The sequence below is a fragment of the Felis catus genome, chromosome A1, assembly GCF_018350175.1.
Source record: "Felis catus isolate Fca126 chromosome A1, F.catus_Fca126_mat1.0, whole genome shotgun sequence".
NCBI classification, from domain to species: Eukaryota; Metazoa; Chordata; class Mammalia; order Carnivora; family Felidae; genus Felis; species Felis catus.
In genome coordinates, this window is record NC_058368.1 from 97,636,286 (window position 1) to 97,657,703 (window position 21,418).

At 46.0% G+C, this 21,418-nt stretch overlaps 1 protein-coding gene across 2 annotated transcripts in view; it reads left to right on the plus strand.

Annotated features, from left to right (window-relative positions):
- Window positions 1–21,418, plus strand: part of TNFAIP8 (TNF alpha induced protein 8) — a 132,586-nt gene that overhangs the window by 51,068 nt on the left and 60,100 nt on the right. Inside the window, exon 1 of one of the 2 annotated variants that reach the window (XM_019831275.3) lies at window positions 18,272–18,705. The exons of the other annotated variant lie outside the window; for it this stretch is intronic. Within the exon in view, the coding sequence (XP_019686834.1) occupies window positions 18,693–18,705 (13 nt within the window). The 5' untranslated portion in view covers window positions 18,272–18,692. Of the gene's footprint in view, window positions 1–18,271; window positions 18,706–21,418 lie in introns of those variants that run through there. 2 annotated transcript variants of the gene reach the window in all.

The following is a 21,418-nucleotide window of genomic DNA, read 5'->3' on the forward strand; positions in this document are numbered from 1 at the left end:
GGGATGGTCTGTCTCCCTCTCTGTCCACCCCTCACTCGCTTTCTCTCTCTTTCTCAAAATAAATAAACTTTTTTTTTTAAAAAAAGAAAAGAATACATTTATATAAAAAAAAAAAACAGAACATGCCAGAGCAATGTATATGCCCATTGTGAGGAAATAATAGTATGTAGAAGTTTACATTGTTGGCCTTCCAGCAAGATGAAGAGAAGAATCTGGCTTAGTAAATGCCCCTCCCCCTTGAGTGTCTCCTGTGTCTGCTGTCATGGTGGTCCAATGATGTGGTCCTGGCTTGTCCTTGTAGCTGGTACAGCTGCTGGTTCCGATTTTTGGGGCAGGATCTCTTCCAGCGGTTGCCTACGTCGGTTGTACTTGAATGGCTTGGAAGAAGACCAAAATTAAGAAAATTAAACCCATAAAAATTAGCCAAAATAAACAATTTTAAAATACGCTTATAAAATGCTTGTTTTCTAATATAATATAACGATTTTCTAAAGTGAGGGAGTGAACCATTTGAAAGTGGTTATACATGGTCTATAAAACTGATCTGATGTGCTGGTAAGAGTTCTTTGGTTTTTCTTGCCTTTCACTTGGCTGAGAGGCTAGGAAAGACATTTTTTTTTTCATTTCTCTTTTTTTTTAATTTATTTTTTTAAATTTCCATCCAAGTTAGTTAGCATATAGTGCAACAATGATTTCAGGAGTAGATTCCTTAGCGCCCCTTACCCATTTAGCCCGTCCCCCTTCCCACAACCCCTCCAGCAACCCTCTGTTTGTTCTCCATATTTAAGAGTCTCTTCTGTTTTGTCCCCCTCCCAGTTTTTGTATTATTTTTGCTTCCCTTCTCTTATGTGCATCTGTTTTGTATCTTAGTCATATGATATTTATCTTCCTCTGACTGACTTGTGTTGCTTAGCATAATACCTTCCAGTTCCATCCATGTAGTTGCAAATGGCAAGATTTCCTTCTTTTTGATTGCCAAGTAATACTCCATTCTATATATATACCACATCTTTACCCCTTCATCCATCGATGGACATTTGAGCTCTTTCCATACTTTGGCTATTGTCGATAGTGCTGCTATAAACGTTGGGGTTCGTGTGCCCCTTTGAAACAGCATACCTGTATCCCTTGGATAAATACCTAGTAGTGCAATTGCTGGGTCATAGGGTAGTTTCAGTTTTAATTTTTTGAGGGACCTCCATACTGTTTTCCAGAATGGCTGCACCGGTTTGCATTCCCAGGAAAAACATTTTTAAATTGAGCCCAGTGCAGTTTTCTTTGATTTTGAGACATTCAGGAATACTTTCATGGCAGGTTAACTTTAACCTATATTTATTATATTGTATAATTAATCTCATGAACTCTATCTCACTCTGGACAAATCCAGGTTTCCTGAGTGTGACACACTAAGGATCTTTGCCACAAATAAAATGTTGTGTATGTGTGTGTGTGTACACACTTGTGAAGTTTTAAAGTGTTTAGTTGAGGCAGCAAATTTTAATAAGGAGTATAAATATGACATATTAAATATACTCAAACCTGTGTTCCCCAAAACTGACAAAAGTACATAGTTATCGGCTCTTGAAGTTGCTCCGAATTCACTGATCCTATTATGCAAGTGGTTGACAGCTGATTGTTTTTTGTTGTTGTTCCTTTAAGGAGGTTTCAAGTGGTACCTTTAATGCTCTATGTTAACTACATCAAACTTTTTTTCTAGAAATCATTTCATGTGTATGAATCTGGGGTTATGACTATAATCGTTTTTCAGTGTTCTCCTGTTTTTTTTTTCTTTTCCTATTGCATTAACTGTGACTTCAATATAATCAATTCATTCATTCAATAAACGTTTCAAGCCCTATTGTGTGCATTTTGCATTAATTACTATAACAACTATAAAAATTGTTTAACCTAGTTTAGTGTAACTTGGGGCACTAAGCCAACCCTCTGGTGTGCTGTGTCCCTTTTACACCTATTGGTTGGAATGTTTTAAATTAAGACTAGAAGAGTAACAGTTCATGTGATATTTGGCGTGAATATTCGAAACGTCAGTGTTGGAATAATGTATCCTGTTTCTTCACTGAGTTTTAGCGATGATTCCCTAAGTCAAACCTGGCTTTTATAGCTGTGCTTTTGACTTAATTTATAATTGCATTTTAAAAAGTTCTCTTTGCATGTGTAAACATTCAAGTTTTTCCTCTGCCTTCGAAGTTTTTGTTGTATGAAGTATTCAGGAAATTAATCCATGTTTACAGTGTAGAGATTTTTTCCCTAACATTCAATTAATTGTCATGAGAACCAATACGAAGTGTTTGCTTCATAACAGGTGTGCTTAATAATAATTGATCAAATATTTTCCTACCTCAGGGTCTGAGTGAGTGTGTATATGTGGGGTGTGTGTGTGTTTGTCTGTGTTGGGGGGGGTATTGTTCTCTGGAATTGGGGTCAGGTGGTTAAGATGAGAATCAAATTAGTGCTTAAGGACTGAGTAGATGAAGCCCAAATCTTGAAGTACAAATTTTGGTTTCTTGGACATTCATGGCTGTTGCGGGTTATTCGTATATATATTGGTATAACTTTTATTGCAATATGTTTGTCTATACCTTTATCGTAATGGAGACCAACTAAGTGGATTGGTAAACCCTGTCTACATATTTTCTAGAATGGGAAGCTGTTTGTCCATACACGCAAAAAATAACTGGTTTGGGAATATGGGATTCACAGGGTGGGGCAAGAGTTCATAGTTCAGAATGTTTGAAAGACACATAACTGGAAGGCACATGACTAGAGCCAATAGGTTGGAATATGGGAAAACAGATTCTGGCTCGTTTCGGGGAATGTGCAAAGAGTTCATGAACTATGGCTTAGTGGATGCTAGGGGTGGATGGAACGTTGAAGTGGGTCAGGTGTACGAATTCCCTTCCAAAGGAGGATGTCAGAAAGACCATGGATGGGACAGAACATAGGAATTTGAGCGGACCTGGGAATGAGGATTGGACCAGATGATCTTTAGGTTCCTTTCCAGTCCAGCCACTCTGTGATTTTTTTAGGACATATTATATCCCCTGAAAAGTAAACATGAAGACACCAGCCTCTGAAGGGAAATTTCAGATTCAAGAGTTCAGGGTGCCCAGTGGTTTTTTTTTCTCTCCCATCTTCTGGAAATCCTCTTGCAATTATACCCCCTCTTCTACAGCATCAGCTTCTTTCTCCATGTGGGAGCATCTTCATTTTTTATCAACTGCCTTAAGGTGCGAATGAGAAACAAAATTCCTCAAGCCAAAGTAGCCTACCAGCTCCAGCCCAGCTTCTCTGCTCTCTACTCTGGTGGAACTCCCAAAAGAGTTGTCTCTGCCTACGGTCTACCCTTCTTGGTGCCCCTCCTCAGCCCTTCGCTCTCCAAAATCATTTCTGTTAAGGTCACCAGAGACTTCCTCTGTAAACCAATCCCATGGCTGCATCTCCATCCTCAACTTCCTGAGCCTCCGCACTATTCTGCATCATCCACCCCTCCCTCTTCTTAAAATGCCTTCTCGACTTCCACTTTTCCACCTACCTCAGTAACCTGTCTTTGGAAGTTCTCTACATTCTGTGGTGGGCCAGCTCCATCCTTGACTCTTCTCCACACTCTCTGGGCAGTGTTTCTTAACCTGGCTTGGGGCTGCTGAAAATGTGCGAGTGGGTGGGCCCTGAGAACTCAAATTAATTCAGAATTCCCAGGGAGGGCCATGAACATCAGTTGATAAAATGTTTTGTTTCTATGCTTTGTGACCTGACTGCACTAATGTGTGGCCAGCATTAAGAATCCAGGTGATGTTATCAGGTCCCATGGAATCGATACCAAATCCAGGTAATGACTCCCAAATTAATATGTGTAATACATCTCTCCCAAGTGCCAGGTTATTCGATTATTCTGTTGTCTGCTTTGCCCTTCCTCTAGGGATGGGCACCTTGATTTCACCGGCCCCCTTTTGCATCCCAACCTCATCCCCTTTGATTGCCCTGCTCAGTCAACACATTGGATACACAGCGCTCAGGCTAAAAGCCTAGGTGACCTCTTGAGTTCCTTCCTTCCCTCGGGGCTACCCAGCTAATCCAATAGCAAGTCCTGTCCATTTTCCTTCCACATATGTATCTCCCACCTCTACCTACTTCTTCTGCTACTATCACTCCCCTTGTGCTTTTGCCTGCCTGCCTCGGCCACTTCGTCCCATGTAGTCAGAATGACCTTATAAAACCCAGCAGACTGTTGGGGTGCCTGGGTGGCCCGGTTGGTTAAGCGTCTGACTCTGGATTTCGGCTCAGGTCAGGCTCTCACAGGTCATGGTTTTGAGCCCTGAGTGGGGCTCTGTGCTGACAGTACAGAGCCTGCCTAGGATTCTCTACCACTCAATCAATCAATACGATTCTCTGCCTCTAAATAAACAAACAAACATTAAAAAAAAAAAAAACCCAGCAGCCTGTGTGATTTCCTTGCTTCCCACCCTCCTATGTGTTCCCATCACAGTCAAAAAGTCTGTACTCCTGACCATGAGCCACAAGGCTCCCTTGACATGGCCCCACCCAACTCCCCAACCTCATCTCTCAACACTCCCACCTCCCTTAGTCCTGTCAGGCCACACTGCCTCCTTGCTATTCCTCACACTTTCCAAGCTTGTGTCTACCTCAGAGCCTTTGCACCCCCCTCCCTCTGCCTGGGGGGTCCTTGCTCCCTACCCCCTGCACTTGTTCCTTGACTGTCTCCCACTCTCCTCTCAGGCTTCTGCTCAGATGTTGCCCCAGGAGAAGGCCCATCCAGAATGTTCCCCTTACCCCTCCCTCTGTCCTTTCTTCTCATTTATCTCTGTTTGACATGCTGTGTTTCTAGCTCTTTCAGTGGAACTTTTTGCACTGCTCTATCCCAGCACCATAAACCATGCCCGTACCTAATAGATGGCCAACATACTCTGAAAAACAGAGCGCCACTCCTTGAGGCCTGGTCTCGGAACCTTGTGTCTTGTCACCCCTGTGGCTCCTGACGCCTTTTCTCACCTGTGAGCAGGACCATGCTGGCTGTAGCCAGAATCCACTGCTAAGTTTATCTCAGAATGTACTCTCTTCTGCTCCCTCTTGTGTGGGTCCCTGTCTGCTCAAAGAGGACTCCAAAAATAGAGAAGGGTGGGAAGAAATAGAGCATTTTAGTGATAGGTGGATGGACACCCTTCTGTCTCTTCTCGTCTGTTCAGTCAAGTCCCTACCGCTCCTGTTTTCTACATACAGACTTTTCTTTGATGATCTACTCTCCTGATTATCTTCTAGCTTCTCTGTTCCCTTTCATCTCCTTTGAAGTCCCCTCCCTCTTCTTTGTCCCTTAAATATTGATATGTTAGGGCTTGGTCTGGCTGTTCTGCTATTCTGACTCTACTCTCTTCCTCGGCCATCTTACCCATTCCTGGGCCTTCAGATCCCCTAAATGGCAGTGACTTCCAAATTTATATTTCAAGCCCAATCTCTTGTCTAGGTTCTAGACCTGCATGTGCAGCTGTAGACCACAGCACAAATGTCTCATAGACAACTCAATTTCAGTGTGAAATGAGGTGAACTGACCTTCTCTCCCAGTTTCCTCCAGTAGATTATCCAGCTGACTATCCCGAAACCTGCAAGGAATCTTCCCCTATCTCCCCACTATGTCCCATCCATTGCCAATATGATCAACATTACCAATGTTAAGTAGCTGTAGGAATGCCTGGGTGGCTCAGTTGGTTGAGCATCCAATTCTTGATTTCAGCTCAAGTCATCATCTCATGGATTGTGAGTTCGAGCCCCATGTTGGGCTCTGTGATGATGGTGCGGAGCCTGCTAGGGATTCTTTCTCCTTCTCTGTCCCTCCAGTACTCTCTGTCTCATTAACTTAAAAAAAAATACACACACACACACACACACACACACACACACACACACACAGCCATAGAATCTGTATACTGCTTCTCACTGTTTCCTGCCACCAACCACGACTAGGCTACCACCATCACCTCTTACCTAGATGACTTCAAGGACAGACGGTGTGCCCCACCCCCCTCCCACCCCTAGGGCAGTCTGGCCTCCTGAGCTGACATTGGTCTTTATAAAATATCCATCTGATTGTGTCATCTCCTGACTAAGATGCCTTATTGGGATTTTGACAGAGTCTAAACTTTTAAACAGTGCTTATAGGAAGGATCCTTAATAACCTGTTCTCAATGGTGCTATACCTGTTGGAATTTCTTGGAAGTATCTGCTTCCCTTCTTCCACACCCCCATCCCATCACCCCGGCACACACACAGAACCTCCTCTGGCCCCTTGTGTATCATGAATCCTCAGGGCCACCATGGGGCACAGTAAGACCTCAATAGATATTTGTTGAGTAAATGTGGGAAGGTGATAGCCCTGGATTGTAATTGTCCTTGTCCCCCAGTTCTGATTTGCCTTGCCTTAAAAACTGAAAGTTTCCCAGAGTCAAAAATTTCTGTTTTGAGGCACCTGGGTGGCTCAATCAGTTAAGCATCCAACTTCAACTCAGGTCATGATCTCATGGTTCATGGGTTCAAGCCCTGCATCAGACCCTGTGCTGACAGTACAGAGCCTGCTTGGGGTTCTCTCTCTCTCTCTCTCTCTCTCTCTCTCTCTCTCTCTCTCTCACTCTTCCCCTCCCCTGCTCACTCTCTCACCCTGTCTCTCAAAATAAACATAAACAAATTTTTTCTCTTTTGTTCAGTAGTCCTGGGTATGTGTTTCCCCTCAGCTCTGTAGTTTCCAGGGGGTTATTTAAAAAAAACAAACAAACATGGAACTAAGAGAAGTTTGTGGGCATCTTCTAGCAAATCATCTGTGCTCTTTGAATGGCCATTGGGTGCTGTGCTTAGGAGGCTGCCAAACAGGGCAGAGAAAGCAAACCACCCTCATGACCTAGTGGCGAGCGCGGAGGCAGACTGGCCACGGCATGCGCCTCTGTGGTGAACTTTTTCAACGTGAGCGTGCGTAAGCCAGGCTCCAAATACCTGCGACTTGCTGTGACTTGTCTGAACTGTTTATTGAATTTTTTAAACCTGTCTGGGAAGGAGGCTAGAACACAGTGTGCCTGGGTCTTATCTTAAGTTGATCTTATTTAAAAGGAATAGACAAGAACTTAATCATGTTTAACTTGTAGTGATATACATAGGACTTTCGGTTTCCGTTGTCAAGAATCTAAAGGAGAATGAGGAAGGGTTTTTTCCTTAGAAGACCCTGGTCTGTATTTCAGACTTCGCCTGCGGGGCTGGGAGCTACTTACTGGGTGAGGTTTCCCCCCTCCGTCCTCTTCAAACTCATACCTGGGTGCACCTGGATGGCCCAGGTGGTTAAGCATCCAATTTTGGCTAAGGTCTTGATCTCATGGTTCGTGGGTTCTAGCCTGGCTTTGGGCTCGGTGCCGACGGTATGAGCCTGATTGGGATTCTCTCTCTTCCTCCCCATCTCTTTGCCCCTCCCCCACTCACATGTTTTTCTCTCTCTCTCAAAACAAACACACTTTAAAAAAAAAAAAACCAACAACTCTTATCTGTGACCTCTTCAGGATGAGGATTGGAGGGACCAACCGTCAGTGCTGAGTCAGAGGGTAAGCCAGAAGAGAATGACACACTTCCTGCCCTAAGTTCTAGGGAGTTTTTCTGGTTTGTTTTCTGTTTTGCTTTGAAGATTCCCTAAGACAGAAGATTGCCCTGACCCGTCTTTGGATCAGCAACCTCTGTTTATTTTTGTGATCTCCTAGGATATCCACCTTGCTCTACCTTCTTATCACTCACAGGTTTTAAAAACAAAAAGCTTTTTTTTTTTTTTAAGTTTTTTAATGTTTATCTATTTTTGAGAGGAGAGAGACAGACAGAGCACAAGCAGGGGAGGGGCAGAGAGAGAGGAAGACACAGAATCTGAAGCAGGCTCCAGGCTCTGAGCCATCAGCACAGAGCCTGACGTGGGGCTCGAACTCACAAACCATGAGATCGTGACCTGAGCCGAAGTCAGCCACTTAACTGATTGAGCCACCTGGCGCCCCTACAAAAAACTTTTTAAAATCTTTATTGCAGAAGTTTCACATGCTTGTGTCATATATCTATCAACTACAATTTGACTCAAAAAATGAAAAATGGGAGCGAGGGGGAAGGGAGAAAAAAAAGATACTCCTTAATTTCACCACCCAGAAAAAAAGTTTGTGAATATCACTCCAGGCTTTTCCTGTATGCCTCTAGTTTTTCTCTACAAAAATTATATGGTACTTAATAAAATTTCTTTTATATATTGCTTTGTAGCCTTTGTGAAGAGTTCCCATCTTATTAATTACTTGACACGATCCTTTTGAAAGACTGTATTACGTGCCATTATACGGATGTGCCGTAATTCACTTCAGCCTATCCTCCGTTTGGACAGCGGGGCTGTTTCCAGGCTCTGGCATTATTAGAACCCCACACAACTCCCTCGTACTACAGCTGCCCACACTTGTCCCTGTTTCATTGGAGGTATTCTTGGAAGTGGCTCAAAGGGCGTGTGGAGTTTTCAGGTTTTGATCTTTATTGCCACTTTGCCTTCCAGACAATTTGACCTGCTTTATATTCCCACCGTATAATATAAACTTCTCACCATGTCCTGTATGGCACTGTCTGTGCTGGCCCATGCTTGACTGCCATCTGCTCCCCACACCCATCTCCCCCATGCTTCCCCCATGCGGCCACACCGGCCCCCTTTCTGCCCCTCCCCCCCCCCCCCCCCCCCCCCCCCCGGAAGCGTGCTGACATTGTCCTGTTTTGGCTGGAGTACCTGCTCTTCCCACTGCCTGGCCTGCTCTTCCTCTGGCTCTTGGCATTGTCCTTTGAGGCCACCTCTGCCAGGGTGGTCTCCATCACACCCCCTTTGTTTCCAGTCTGCCACTGCTCACCATCTGTCCTTTTTTTTTTTTTTTTGGTTTTTATTTTTGAGACAGAGAGAGCGCGTGAGTGGGGGAAGGGCAGAGGGAGAAGGAGACACAGAATCTGAAGCAGGTTGCAGGCTCCCAGCTGTCAGCACAAAGCCCGATGCGGGGCTTGAATCCACGAACTGTGAGATCATGACCTGAGCTGAAGTTAGATGCTTAACCGACTGAGTCACCCAGATGCAACCCCACCCCCCGCTTCTTTTTTCTTTTCTTTTTTTTTTTAATTTTTTTTTTAACGTTTTATTTATTTTTGAGACAGGGAGAGACAGAGCATGAACAGGGGAGGGTCAGAGAGAGGGAGACACAGAATCTGAAACAGGCTCCAGGCTCTGAGCTGTCAGCACAGAGCCCGACGCGGGGCTCGAACACACGGACCGTGAGATCATGACCTGGCTGAAGTCGGACCCTTAACCGACTGAGCCACCCAGGCGCCCCTCTTTTTTCTTTTTTTAATTCCATTGTCCAGCCATCCAGGCATGGACTATGATTATTTTTTTAAGATTTATTTATTTACTTATTTATTTTGAGAGACAGAGAACAAGCATGAGCAAGGTAGTGGCAGAGAGAGAGAGGGGAGAGAGAGAATCCCAAAGAGGCTCCATGCTATCAGCACAGAGCCTGATGTGGAGCTAGAGTTCACCAGGCCCGAGATCATGACCTGAGCAGAAATCTAGAGTCGTATGCTGAACCGACTGAGCCACCAGACGCCCCACCATCTTGTCCTTTAATTATTTGTGTGTTTTGTTGGCTGCATCTCTTCCCTCCACCATTGAAAGTCAGTTCTGTAGCTCAGGCTTCCTCATGTATTCTCCTCCCCACCGTCTTCCCAGCATCTAAATCCGTACCTCGCATGCAGTAGGTACTGGATAAATGCGGGTTGATTCTGTTGAATGAATGGAGAAGTCTCCCTGACGTCCAAGAATGTGCAGTGTAGTGTGGATAAGGAAATGTGCAGAGCAGGGGCTATCCCTTGGAGCAAAATGTGCTGAATGCTGTAGGAAACTTCCGAGTGGCATAGGTAGACAGAAGTGAGAGCTGACCACTGGCTCCGAGCATCACCCAGGCCCCGCGTGAGCTAAGCCTCGGGCTCTGTAATTGATGATGGTGGAAAGGGCCCAAGGGGCCAGGGCATGGGGGTGAGCAGAGGCCCAGTGGGAGGACCATGGGAAGTACTCTGCGGCCAGGATTCGGGGCCACCTGAAACCTTGACATGCCAGTGTGGACTCTGACCCATGAGCAGCAGGGAAGCACTGCACGTGGCCCCCCAGAGGGTGACATGGTAAGTGACGATGTGGAAGCACCTTTTAAATGTACTTCTTGGCACAGGTGGTGGTGTTAAGGTGACAGATCCGCACTTGGGGAAGATATCCTGGGAGGGTGACTAAGTGGAAGGAGAAGGAAGTTCAGGCCAGAGGATGACACCTGGGGTGACAGGGAACGCCGGAGGGGCAGTTGGGGAGGGCGGAACAGGAGGATTTGGGGGAGGGTAGGGGGAGCGAGGGGTCCGCAGTGACACTGAGTCTGAATGACCAGTGGGTAGGTGAGATACGGAGCCCCACAAGAGAAAGCTGTTATGGAGCGAGGAAGCATACGAATCTAGTCTGGGTCCACCCCTTTGCTGGACCAGTGAGTACTGTGTAGATTGAACTCGCTCATGTGCCCTCCTTTGCCCTGAAGAATCTCGGGTGATGAGAACATAGAGCAGGGGGGCCAGAAATTATCACAGGATAGGGGTCTTGGGCTCCCATGGCCCCCTTCTCATCTGACAGCCCAATGGGAAGGGGAAATGGGGCTCCAGCCTCTCCCCAGGGGATTAGAGGTGGTTTGCTGACCGTGTCCACTCCCAGTCATAGGTGGAAGGAGTGGTGTCAGCTTGCCATTGGGTAAACATGTTCAGTTGTGAGGCTGAGGATGATGGTACGGAGGACAGGTGGCCGTGTGTTGGCTGCATGTGCACAGGCACTCTGGGGACATATGTCACCCTGAAGTGGGTGACACAGCACCCTTTCCCTGCAAACAGGCAAACCCCATGTGTGTTTCTCCTGAAGGGGAATATCTGGGAAATTTTACTCAATATGTGGCTGTAGTTTCGGATTATTCTCTAAATTGAAAAGTTTTTGAATGTCAGTCTTTTAGGTCTGAAAATAGCCACAGGGATAAAAACTACATAACGACCAAGCTCTCTCTCTGAAGGAAGAAGGGCGAGTGGAACTGCGTGCTGGCATCCCCTGGAAAGTTGTCTTTTCAAGAAACCACCTTGGGGCGCCTGGGTGGCTCAGTTGGTGAAGCATCTGACTCTTGATTTTGGCTCAGATCATGATCTCATGGTTCATGAGTTCCAGTCCCGCATGGGGCTCTGTGCTGACAGCGTGGAGCCTGCTTGGGATTCTTTGTCTCCCTCTCCCTGCCCCTCTTCTACTCACTCTCTCTCAAAATAAATACATTAACATTAGAAGGAAGGAAGGAAGGAAGGAAGGAAGGAAGGAAGGAAGGAAGGAAGGAACCGCCTTGTGCCCCCTTTAACGCAGGAGTTTAACAGCATCCCAATGAAAATGAGGTGAAAACAGCCAAAGCATGGTGGGAAGGCAGCAGGACTTGGTGAATGAGTGACCATCAAGCTGAGAGCGGAATCAGCAGTGACCACAAACATGGTAGTGTTGGAACCCAGAGAGGTTAAAACAGAGGAGAAAATAATTGGGTTTGGCAGTGGAGGAACGTTGAGGAATTCAGCTCGGGAAATATCAGATGTTGCCTATTAACTAGAAACACTAGAAATTTATAGAGAAATTGACTCGGCAATTGGAGGGTTTTTCCTTGGCAAATGGAAAGTTTCATTAGTTTAGTATTTTATCACTAGGGATCCTGCTCAGTTTTACATGCGGATTTGCAGTGGAAGAATGCTATAAAGTGTCAGGACTCCGTTTATATGCATTTCAACAGAAAGGAAGCTGCATTCAAGTGCCAGCATATTTACTGCAGCAGACACTCAGTGTTTTTTGCCTTGTAAATGCTGATCTTAGTGTTTTCATGGGTGGTGCCGGTGCGAATAGGGCTTTGTGTCTGAGGAAGACAGACATAAATGCTCATTCTGAAGTCCTAGGATTCCGTTCTCACCACAGCTGCACGGCTAACCAGCCTAGCGGTGTGATTTGGGGCACGGCTTTCAGCTTCCTCAGGCTGCTTCATTTTTTTTTAATGTTTACTTATTTTTGAGAGAGAGAGACACGGAGAGACAGACAGAGCATGAGCGGGGGAGGGGCACAGAGAGAGGGAGACACAATCTGAAGCAGGCTCCGGGCTCTGAGCTGTCAACACAGAGCCCGACATGGGGCTAGAACGCACGAACATTGAGATCATGACCTGAGCTGAAGTTGGATGCTTAACCGACTGAGCCACTTTGCTTGTGAAGAAAGGTTAGATGATATCAGAGGTCTTGCCATCCCTGAAGTTGTGTGAATTTTAAGAAATAAAAGTGGTGGTTTTTTTCTTTTTGTTTTTTTGGCAGGGGTGGGGGCTCTGAGTAGCATTTTATAAAATTTATACTTAAACCATAGAAACTACATACGATCTGATAGATCTGCCTTCCCACACTTTTTAAAAAAAATTTTTAAAACATGTTTGTTTATTTTTGAGACAGAGAGAGACAGAGTGCAAGTGGGGAATGGGCGGAGAGAGAGGGCGACACAGAATCTGAAGCAGGCTCCAGGCTCCGAGCCATCAGCACAGAGACCGATGCAGGGCTTGAACTCATGAACCATGAGATCATGACCTGAGTTGAAGTCGGATGCTTGACCGACTGAGCCACCCAGGCACCCCACCCCACCCCAACCCCACAACTTATTTTTTGTGCAGCTCTTTTCTGGGGGAGGCTGTGAACGGCAGCAGACCTCATAACAGATCTGAGAAATCTCCTTCCCAGTCCTGTTCTGATGCCAGCGCTGCCCCTTCCCCCACCACAGCTCCAACTCACCCTGTTTCACTTACCGCTTTCCTGGCTTTGAAAGGTGGGTTAGCAGGTGTTTTTTTTATTTTCTAGACACTGACCTATTTATGCTTTCTGTGATACGATATTAAGAGAAAAAAGCCAACAGATTTGGCTCAGGACATACCTGGGTTCACAGGCTGGCACTGCCCTGAGCAGGCATGTTACATTTAGGGAACTCCCTGTCCTCACCTGTGACCTGGACAGCAGGGTGCCCACCTCCTGAGGTTTTGGTGAGGACCGGGTGAACATAGGGAAGACATCACACACACTCGCTGGCATCGAGAGGGTGCCGGACGCTGGCGAGATTTTCGCAGCCTTGTCTAGGCACAAACCATGGGCTTCTCTGCCGGTGCAAACCTCCTTTGGTGAGAGAGGGTGAGTCCGACCGCCCGCCGTCTCTGCGACAGCATCTGTGCAATGCTTCTGGAGTACCTTCCCAAGCTGGGGCACTCACTCTTCTAGAATAACTCCCGATCAGCCCTGCTTTGCCCATGACTGCTTTCTCCTTGAAGAGGAGAGGAGGGTCAAAGGGAAGCAAGTCAAATTATTTGGGGCTGTGGCTTTAGGGAGGCTGCTGAAAGAGTTGAGGTGGCTGGAGGAGGCAGAGGAGAGGAGGTCTGGAGAGGACCTAAGGCGGGGACAGGGTCATCATTCTTCGTGGCAGCCATGGTAGCATATCCCAGGGACTAGGGAGCGTCTTGGAAAGGCCAGAGCATGAAGGTCAAGGTGTTCTGTAGACATTTCCAGTTCTGTCTCTCAGGCTGTAAAATTGGATGAAGGAAACAAATGCAGGTATCTTTTTCATGCAGGCACCAATTTCACGAATGCTCTGGTGATGAATGTGCTGCTGATAAGGATGTGGGTGACTGTCAGGCAATCTTGTTCGCGGGGGTATGTCATGAGCAGTCGATGAAACTAGGCCAGAGATGGTGTGTGCTCCGGAGATTGTTCTGGGAGGGCAGGGCTTGCGACGTCCTGTTGACTGTGCTGCTTAACCTCTTTAGCTCTGCCAGTCTCTTTGGAAATTGGGATTGCCACCCACTTTCCCTGGGTGTGGGGACAGTGAAATGATTTCAGTGACAGTGCCTTGCTCTGAGATGCCTAGATAGCACAGAGCACATGCATACCCAAGCAGAGAATCTGGTTTTCTACCTGCCACTGTCCTGTGGCTGCAGATCTCATAGATGGACCCAGGCTTGCCTACCGATGACTTATTGAGGATCACGGTGAAACTCCAGAGCGCTTCTGTCATCAGCGGTGCCAGGAGCGGGTGACTGCAGGCGTTGGGGTGCTGAGAAGTTTGCTTCAGCTGCAGAGCTGTGCTCACCAGAAAAGATGTCCCTGTGCATTCCCTAGCAAAGCTGGATCTGGACAGATTCCTCGGTCCCTGGGCCCCCAGGCAGAGTTTCCAGGGCTGTGTCCTCTCCTTTCCCTGCCTCAGAGCAGGCATCTCTTTTGGTATCTCTTTCAGGCTCCTCTCTGAATTAGTGATGCTCCAGCTTTGGGACACCACCACAGTTGTTGGTCCTTGAATCGACCTTGAGTGGCTTAATTTGCAAGTCCTAAGAAAGCATACAAGAGCTGTATTCATAGCTACAAAGGCAACTGAAAAGAGTTAGGTGTTGTTTTTTTAAGTTTATTTATTTATTTATTTATTTATTTATTTATTTATTTATTTATTTATTTACAGAGAACCAGTGGGAGAAGACAGAGAGAGAGAGAAGGAAAGAATCCCAAGTAGGTTCTGCACTGTCAGCACAGAGCTTGACATGGGGCTCAAACTCACAAAACCCCGAGATCATGACCTGAGCTGAAACCAAGAGCCGGATACATAACCAACTAAGCCACACAGGCGCCCCTTACAGCTTTTTTTTTTTAAGTTTATTTATTTATTTTGAGAGAGAGAGAGATAGTGTAAGTGGGGGAGGCTGGAGAGAGAGGGGGAGACAGAATCCCAGTCTCCACACCTGTCAGCACAGAGTTCATGTGGGGCTCAATCCCATGAACTGGGAGATCATGACCTGAGCTGAAACCAACTGTCACATACTCAACCAACGAAGCCACACAGGCGTCCCTTAAAGCTTTTTTTTTTTCTGTAAGTTTGTTTATTTATTTATTTTGAGAGAGAGGAGCGAGCGCAAGTGGGGGAGGGGCAGAGAGAGAGGGAGACCAAGAATCCCAAGCAGGTTTGATATTGTTTTACATAAAGCTGTTTTGTTCCATGAATCTTCCTCATCTTTAGTTCTGTGGCTCTTTCTTCCCAAGTGAAGGAAGTGAGCTGAATATTTTAACTACAGATGCTGGGACTTCTTGAAGCAGCAAACTTTGAATGGATCCGAGCCTATAAGATCGAGGCATTCTGGTCTCAAGGGAGAGAAGAGGGAGGGATATCTTAAGGATATGCCCCCCCCCCCGCCCCGTCTAGTTTGTAACCCATCCCGATGTGTTGATTTTATTCTCCATTGCTGGAGAGCTTTCTCCAAAAGCAGAAATTGGCCCTCCCTGACTATGCCTGGAGCATGTGCGACAGGGTCCTGCCGCCATGTTGGCGGCTGTGATTCTGTACGCCTCTTCCTCCAGTCTTCCCTCCCCTTCACGGTGCTGCTTCTCCTCTCCAGCAGTAGTGGACAGAGTGGTTCTTGGCAGCCACGTAGCCATGCAGCTACCACCAAGGTAGTATTTTAAGGAAACATGAGAGAACAGTTCCTCTGTTTAGACGTGGTATTTCTGCTCTTTACAAAAACTGTGTCGCTTGGAATTGCCAATGCGTTAGTGTCTGCAAGGTCGTAGGGATTAGAATCTTTTTTAAAAATGTTTATTTATTTATTTTGAGAGAGAGTGTGGGAGCAGGGGAGGGGCAGAGAGGGAGGAAGACAGAGAATCCCAAGCAGGCTCCGCACTGTCAGCGCAGAGCCTCACGTGGGTCTCAAACTCCTAAACCATGAGATCATGACTTGAGCCGAAACCAAGAGTCGGATGCTTAACCATCTGAGCCACCAGGTGCCCCCCTAGTGATTAGAATCTTGGACTTCCAAGAGGAATAGTATCTTGGCATCTTCTCTGACCCTTAGTCTCTGATGAAGTGGTCATGGCATTAACGGGCCAGTGAGAATTTGGGGACATAACACAAGGAATGAAGAAGGATGGTTTCTAAGGTGTAAAAGTTCGAACCATCATGAGGTAGTCACATGATAATGTAGGCTATAAAGAAAATAAGTAATGGATAATGTGTTTGTAAATTGGCATTGATTTGGTATCTCTTTCAGGCTCTTCTCCGAATTAGTAGTAGGCATTTGGTTTATAATTCAGGTCAACAATAATGCTCGTTGCTATTTAATCCCTCACTGTATATCCCGTGGTTCTCTATACGTCCTGATAGGGATTCTGTGAGGTAGATGATGTTATTCTTATTTGAATGAGAATAAAATCGCTCAGAGAGGTGAAGTAACTTGCAATACTATAAAACCAGGAAGTGGCAGGGCATCTGGGTGGCTCAGTCAGTTCAATGTCCGACTTTGGCTCATGTCATGATCTCACAGTTCGTGGGTTCGAGCCCCTCATTGGGCTCTGTGCAGACAGCTCAGAGCCTGGAGCCTGCTTCGGATTCTCTGTCTCCCTCTCTCTCTGCCCCTCTCTCATTCTCACTCTGTCTCTCTCTCTCAAAAATAAACATTAAACAAAACAAAACAAAACAAGAAACACCCAGGAAGTGGCATAGCTGGACTGTGAACCAGGCCTAGCAGACCCCAGCATATTTGTCCATTGCATTCCACTTGGCTTCCTTTTTGCCGAGTTTCTGGTAGGCTCAAGACAGTGTTATTGCTATGGAGGATAAAAATAAAATCAAGAAACCTACCGTGTATGGGGCACCTGGGTGACTCAGTTAGTTAAGTGACTGAGTCTTGATCTTGGCTCAGGTCACGATCTCACAGGTTTATGAGATGGAGCCCCGCATTGGGGTCTACGCTGACTGTGTGGAGCCTGCTTGGTATTCTCTCTGTCTCTCTGCCCCTCCCACAATCATGCGTGTGCTTGTGTGCACCCTCTCTCTCTCTCTCTCTCTTTCCTCTCTCTCTCTCTCCAAATAAATTAACTTAGAAAGCAAGAGAAAGAAAGAAAGAAAGAAAGAAAGAAAGAAAGAAAGAAAGAAAGAAAGAAAGAAACCTACTGTGTAGTTGGGAATAAGACAGGTATGCCCCTAAAGGTAATTCACAGACAACCTGTGATAGGTACCCGGAATGTGTTACCAAGGAAGTTGAACTGAGGTGTCATGGGGGTTAAAGGGAGAGGCTGAGGGGCTCCTGGGTGGCTCAGTCAGTTAAGCCTCCAACTTCGGCCCAGGTCATGATCTCACATTTTGTGAGTTTGAGCCCTACTTCTGGCTCTGTGCTGACAGCTCAGAGCCTGGATCCTGCTTCGGATTCTGTGTCTCCCTCTCTCTCTGCCCCTTCCCTTCTTGCACTCTCTCTCTCTCTCTCTCTCTCAAAAATAAAGAAGCATTAAAAAAAAAAGGGGGGGGGAGAGGATGAGATCACGCATGCTGGTTGGGATGCTCAAAGTCTTCATTGAGGCAGTGCACTTGGAATTGGGCCTTGCAGGACTGGTAGAATCTTGCTCAGTGGGGATAGATAAGGGAACAATTTGTGGGTAGTAGCGATTATCAAATGTACAGGGAAATCAATAAGCTTCTAAAGAGATTATTAGATAATATAGATGCATGTATCTTTATATATGTCCATGTGTGTCTTGTGTGTGCCTGGATACAGTCACCCACACATTCTTTATAATGACCTTATATTCTTTTGGGGGCACCTGGGTGGCTCAGTCGGTTAAGCATCTGACTCTTGATTTTGGCTCAGGTTGTGATCTCATGGTTCCATGAGCTTGAGCCCTGCGTCCAGCCCACACAGACGATGCAGAGCCTGATTGAGATTCCCTCCCTCTGTCTCTGCCTCTTCCCTGCCTCAAAATAAATAAAAAACTAAAAAAAAAAAAAAATCTTAAACAAAAATAAAGACCTTCTATTTTTTCAAAAGCAGAAAACTAATGGTTTAAAGTCACAACATTGTCCAAACTCTGTTCTCCACTTCTACCTAGAACAAGAATATGTCTAAGCAGCAGTTACTATTAATAGACATTCATGTTTATACCGGCCAGGTAGGAATGAACTGGTTTTTTTCTTTTGTGTCATTTTTCTTTCCCCCCCAGGCATCTAACTGCTGCCTTTTTTTTTCTTTCTAAGTATTGGCTCTTCTTTTCTAGCATGTTGAAACGTTAGACTTCCTGTTTCTGCTTGATTTTGAAATTATCTCCTGTTCGCCTATCACAGGTAATCCCTGGGTTTCTGTGTAGACACAGTTTATGGGCAGCCAGTGCAGGTAGCAACCAGTCCCTTCCCATTGTGGATGTGGAGACCTCTCCGGATTCACAATTAAAGGCTCCATAATGCATTCCACTACAGGTGACGAAACCCAGCTCCCAGAATAACAAGCAAGACAGCTTTTAAAGTGACTGCTGTTGACCAGTGTCTTCTGTGCGTTTGTTTGGTAAATGTATGGTGGATTTTTTTTTTTTTTTAAAGAATGGTATAAATTCTTTGGAATTATTCTCGGGGGAAGGCTGACTCTTCCTGAAGGCAACACAGTTACCATAGAATCCCTATCAACAGAGTGGCCGTGTATGTTCCTCTGGTCTTTGTGACTACCAAGACGCCGTGAAGCCGTCCTTCTGACCGAGGACGGGGGCGGGAAATGCTGAAACTAGGTGAGTTAAAAGTGCCCTCAGACTAACTTGGTGTAATATGTTGGAATTTGGCAGAATGTTCAGATGACTAAGTAATGTGGTGTTGCTGTCTGCAAGGGAATAACATTTGGTCGCGGCTTTGTAAAGTGGTTATGTCGAACAAATCACTGCTTTTCTTTTTTTCTGTAACTGGGTGTGGGGCCCTGGTGTTGAGCTGACGGAGGTATGAAATAGTGTAGGTGGAAAAAATGGCATCTGAAGTTTGCATGTAGATGGTTTCGTCTGTAAACAAATGAAGGATGGAAATGCTTCAGAAATGGGACTCTGAGAAGGTGGCTTAGCTTTTTCAGTTCAAGTTTCTCCTTGTGCCTTATCCATCTGCTTAACTGCAGGACGTCTCTAGTTCCCAGTGCATTGGCCAGTGATCTGCAAACACATGGGTGTTTATTTCTATTCTCCTGTTGTGTACATGTTTGTCAGACTGTTTCTGCAGTCACCATTCTCCCTAACGGCCAATCGACAATTTTACCCAGCATACATATAGGCTCGTGGCCTTTTAAAACAGGTCTTAGGCTCACTTTCAGCCATATTTAAAGCTGCTACATGTAGCCTTAATTTGATTTTTGAGATTGATTTTTGAGATAAATTGCAAGAGTTTTTGAGCATTGAAATAGAGCATTTTAAATAGCCTTTAAAGTTACATACAGATTTACACATTTGTTCAAGTCTGTGCATGATATTTGGTGAAGTCTCTCTAAAATTTTTCTGCTCAAAAGGCTTTCTGGAGCTTACACTGAATACAGAGAAGGAATCAGAAATTGGAAGACGTAGGCGGGCATTAGTATATCTAGATTCTTAGCCCATTAATGGAACCTTGGCAGCCGGTGCAATTTCTCAGAGACAGGACTTCTTTTGTACGGAAGTGGTCACCTGCACGTCGTTTATGTTAAATGTGCATTTGCCTAGCAGATGCCCAGAGCTGTGCGTGTGATTCACTGTCTCCCTTCTCTATATATGCACATGAGCACAGGCGCATTCTATCAAATATATAAAAATGGTTTACGTGCCTGTGACAGTATCTCATGGCGTAGATGCAGTTGAGATCAGCGCCAGGTTCGGCCAGGAAGGTTTCGCGGACGAAGTGAGTTTTGCGGGGAGTTCCAAAGGGAGGTAAAGGAACGCATTTTTGGCAGAAGGAAGAAGCGTCTGTGAAGCTTCTAGCACTGGAGTGATTAAGCCAGATGTATTCCGTGAGTGAGCCTGAACCATATGCGAGCGGGTTGAAAATAACCAGGCTAGTAGGGAAGAGAAGGCAAGGGGTACTTGTGGAGGAGGACTGGAGAGGCTTGTGGGGAGCTGGAGTTGTGGGTGTTGCTGGTTTTCACACTTGGATGCCCGCACAAGGCTGGCCATGTCGCCATCTAGTGGAGCCGGTGAAAATGCACCACCACCTCTTGTACCTTCAGGTTGAATTCATCCTGCGGTATCTTAGCAATAGGGAAGCTAAGGAATTTTACATAAAGAATTAGAGAAAGGAGACGGGTGTAACCATGAGCACCCCCCCCTCCCCATGATACTAGTTTTGACTCTAGAAAATGGAGCTGAATCCCAATATAAAGAATTTCTCACAGACTGTCTGGAGGTCCTGGTGTCACTGAGGGTGCAGGGGGTAGCTGGCAGGAAGCAGCATGTGAGAAGTTGTACAGCACAATGAAAGCATACCACATCTGGCCCTGCGTTGGCTTATTTCATGTAGTCATAGAGTCCATCCCAGTACAGCGGTGGCAGAGGAGAGCTCCCTCACCAGAGGCACCACAGACCTCGGGACTGGAGGACACTGTAGAGGGCCATACACCCCCCTCCTCCCTTCCACGCATGTGTGCCTGCATCCATTCAGCAAAACTTCCTGAATCTCTGTAATGTATCAGGCTCTCTTCCAGGTACTGGGAATACACCAGTGAAGGGTGCAGATAGAAACCCCTGCTCTTAAAAAAAGAAAGGAAGGAAGGAAGGAAGGAAGGAAGGAAGGAAGAAAGAAAGAAAGAAAGAAAGAAAGAAAGAAAGAAAGAAAGAAAGAAAGAAAGAAAGAAAATAAGGAAATAAAGAAATCCCTTCCCTTGGAATGCTGACACTCTGGTGGGAAAGACAGATGACAAATAAATGAGTAAAATGTATAGTAGGTGGGATACTGTTAAGTGCTAAGATGGGAAGCATTTTTTTAAATCTACAATAGGGGGTAAGGATGGTTGTGCATTTTTGTGGGGTGGCAGGGGTAGAGAGAGGATTTGCAAATGTGTGTCCTCGCCGAGAATGTGGTATTAGTCTCTGCTGAAGGTATCAGGAAGCTAGACCTGTGGCTATCCTGGGAAGAGCATTCCAAGCAGGGGGCAAGCAGATACAAAGGCCCTGAGGTGGGAATGGTCCTGGTGTGCTCCTGAAACATAGCAAGGGGATTGATCGGATGTGCCGGAGACGTGGGGAGGGGCAGATAAAGTCGAGCCTTGGGGGCAGTTCTAACGCACCGGACTTTCCCCGGACGTGAGGTGAGAAGCCATTCCATCTAGCCTAATCTTCTCATTTGACAAATGAAACTTAGGACACAGAAGTTAGGTCAGGTTCCGTGGCTATCCAGCCTCATGGAGCCAGATGGGGCTGGGATGAGAACGTGCCTCTTAACCCAGCCTTCTTCCTGCCACCCTGCCTGCCCCTGTGGGGACGTGCGACCGCACGCAGG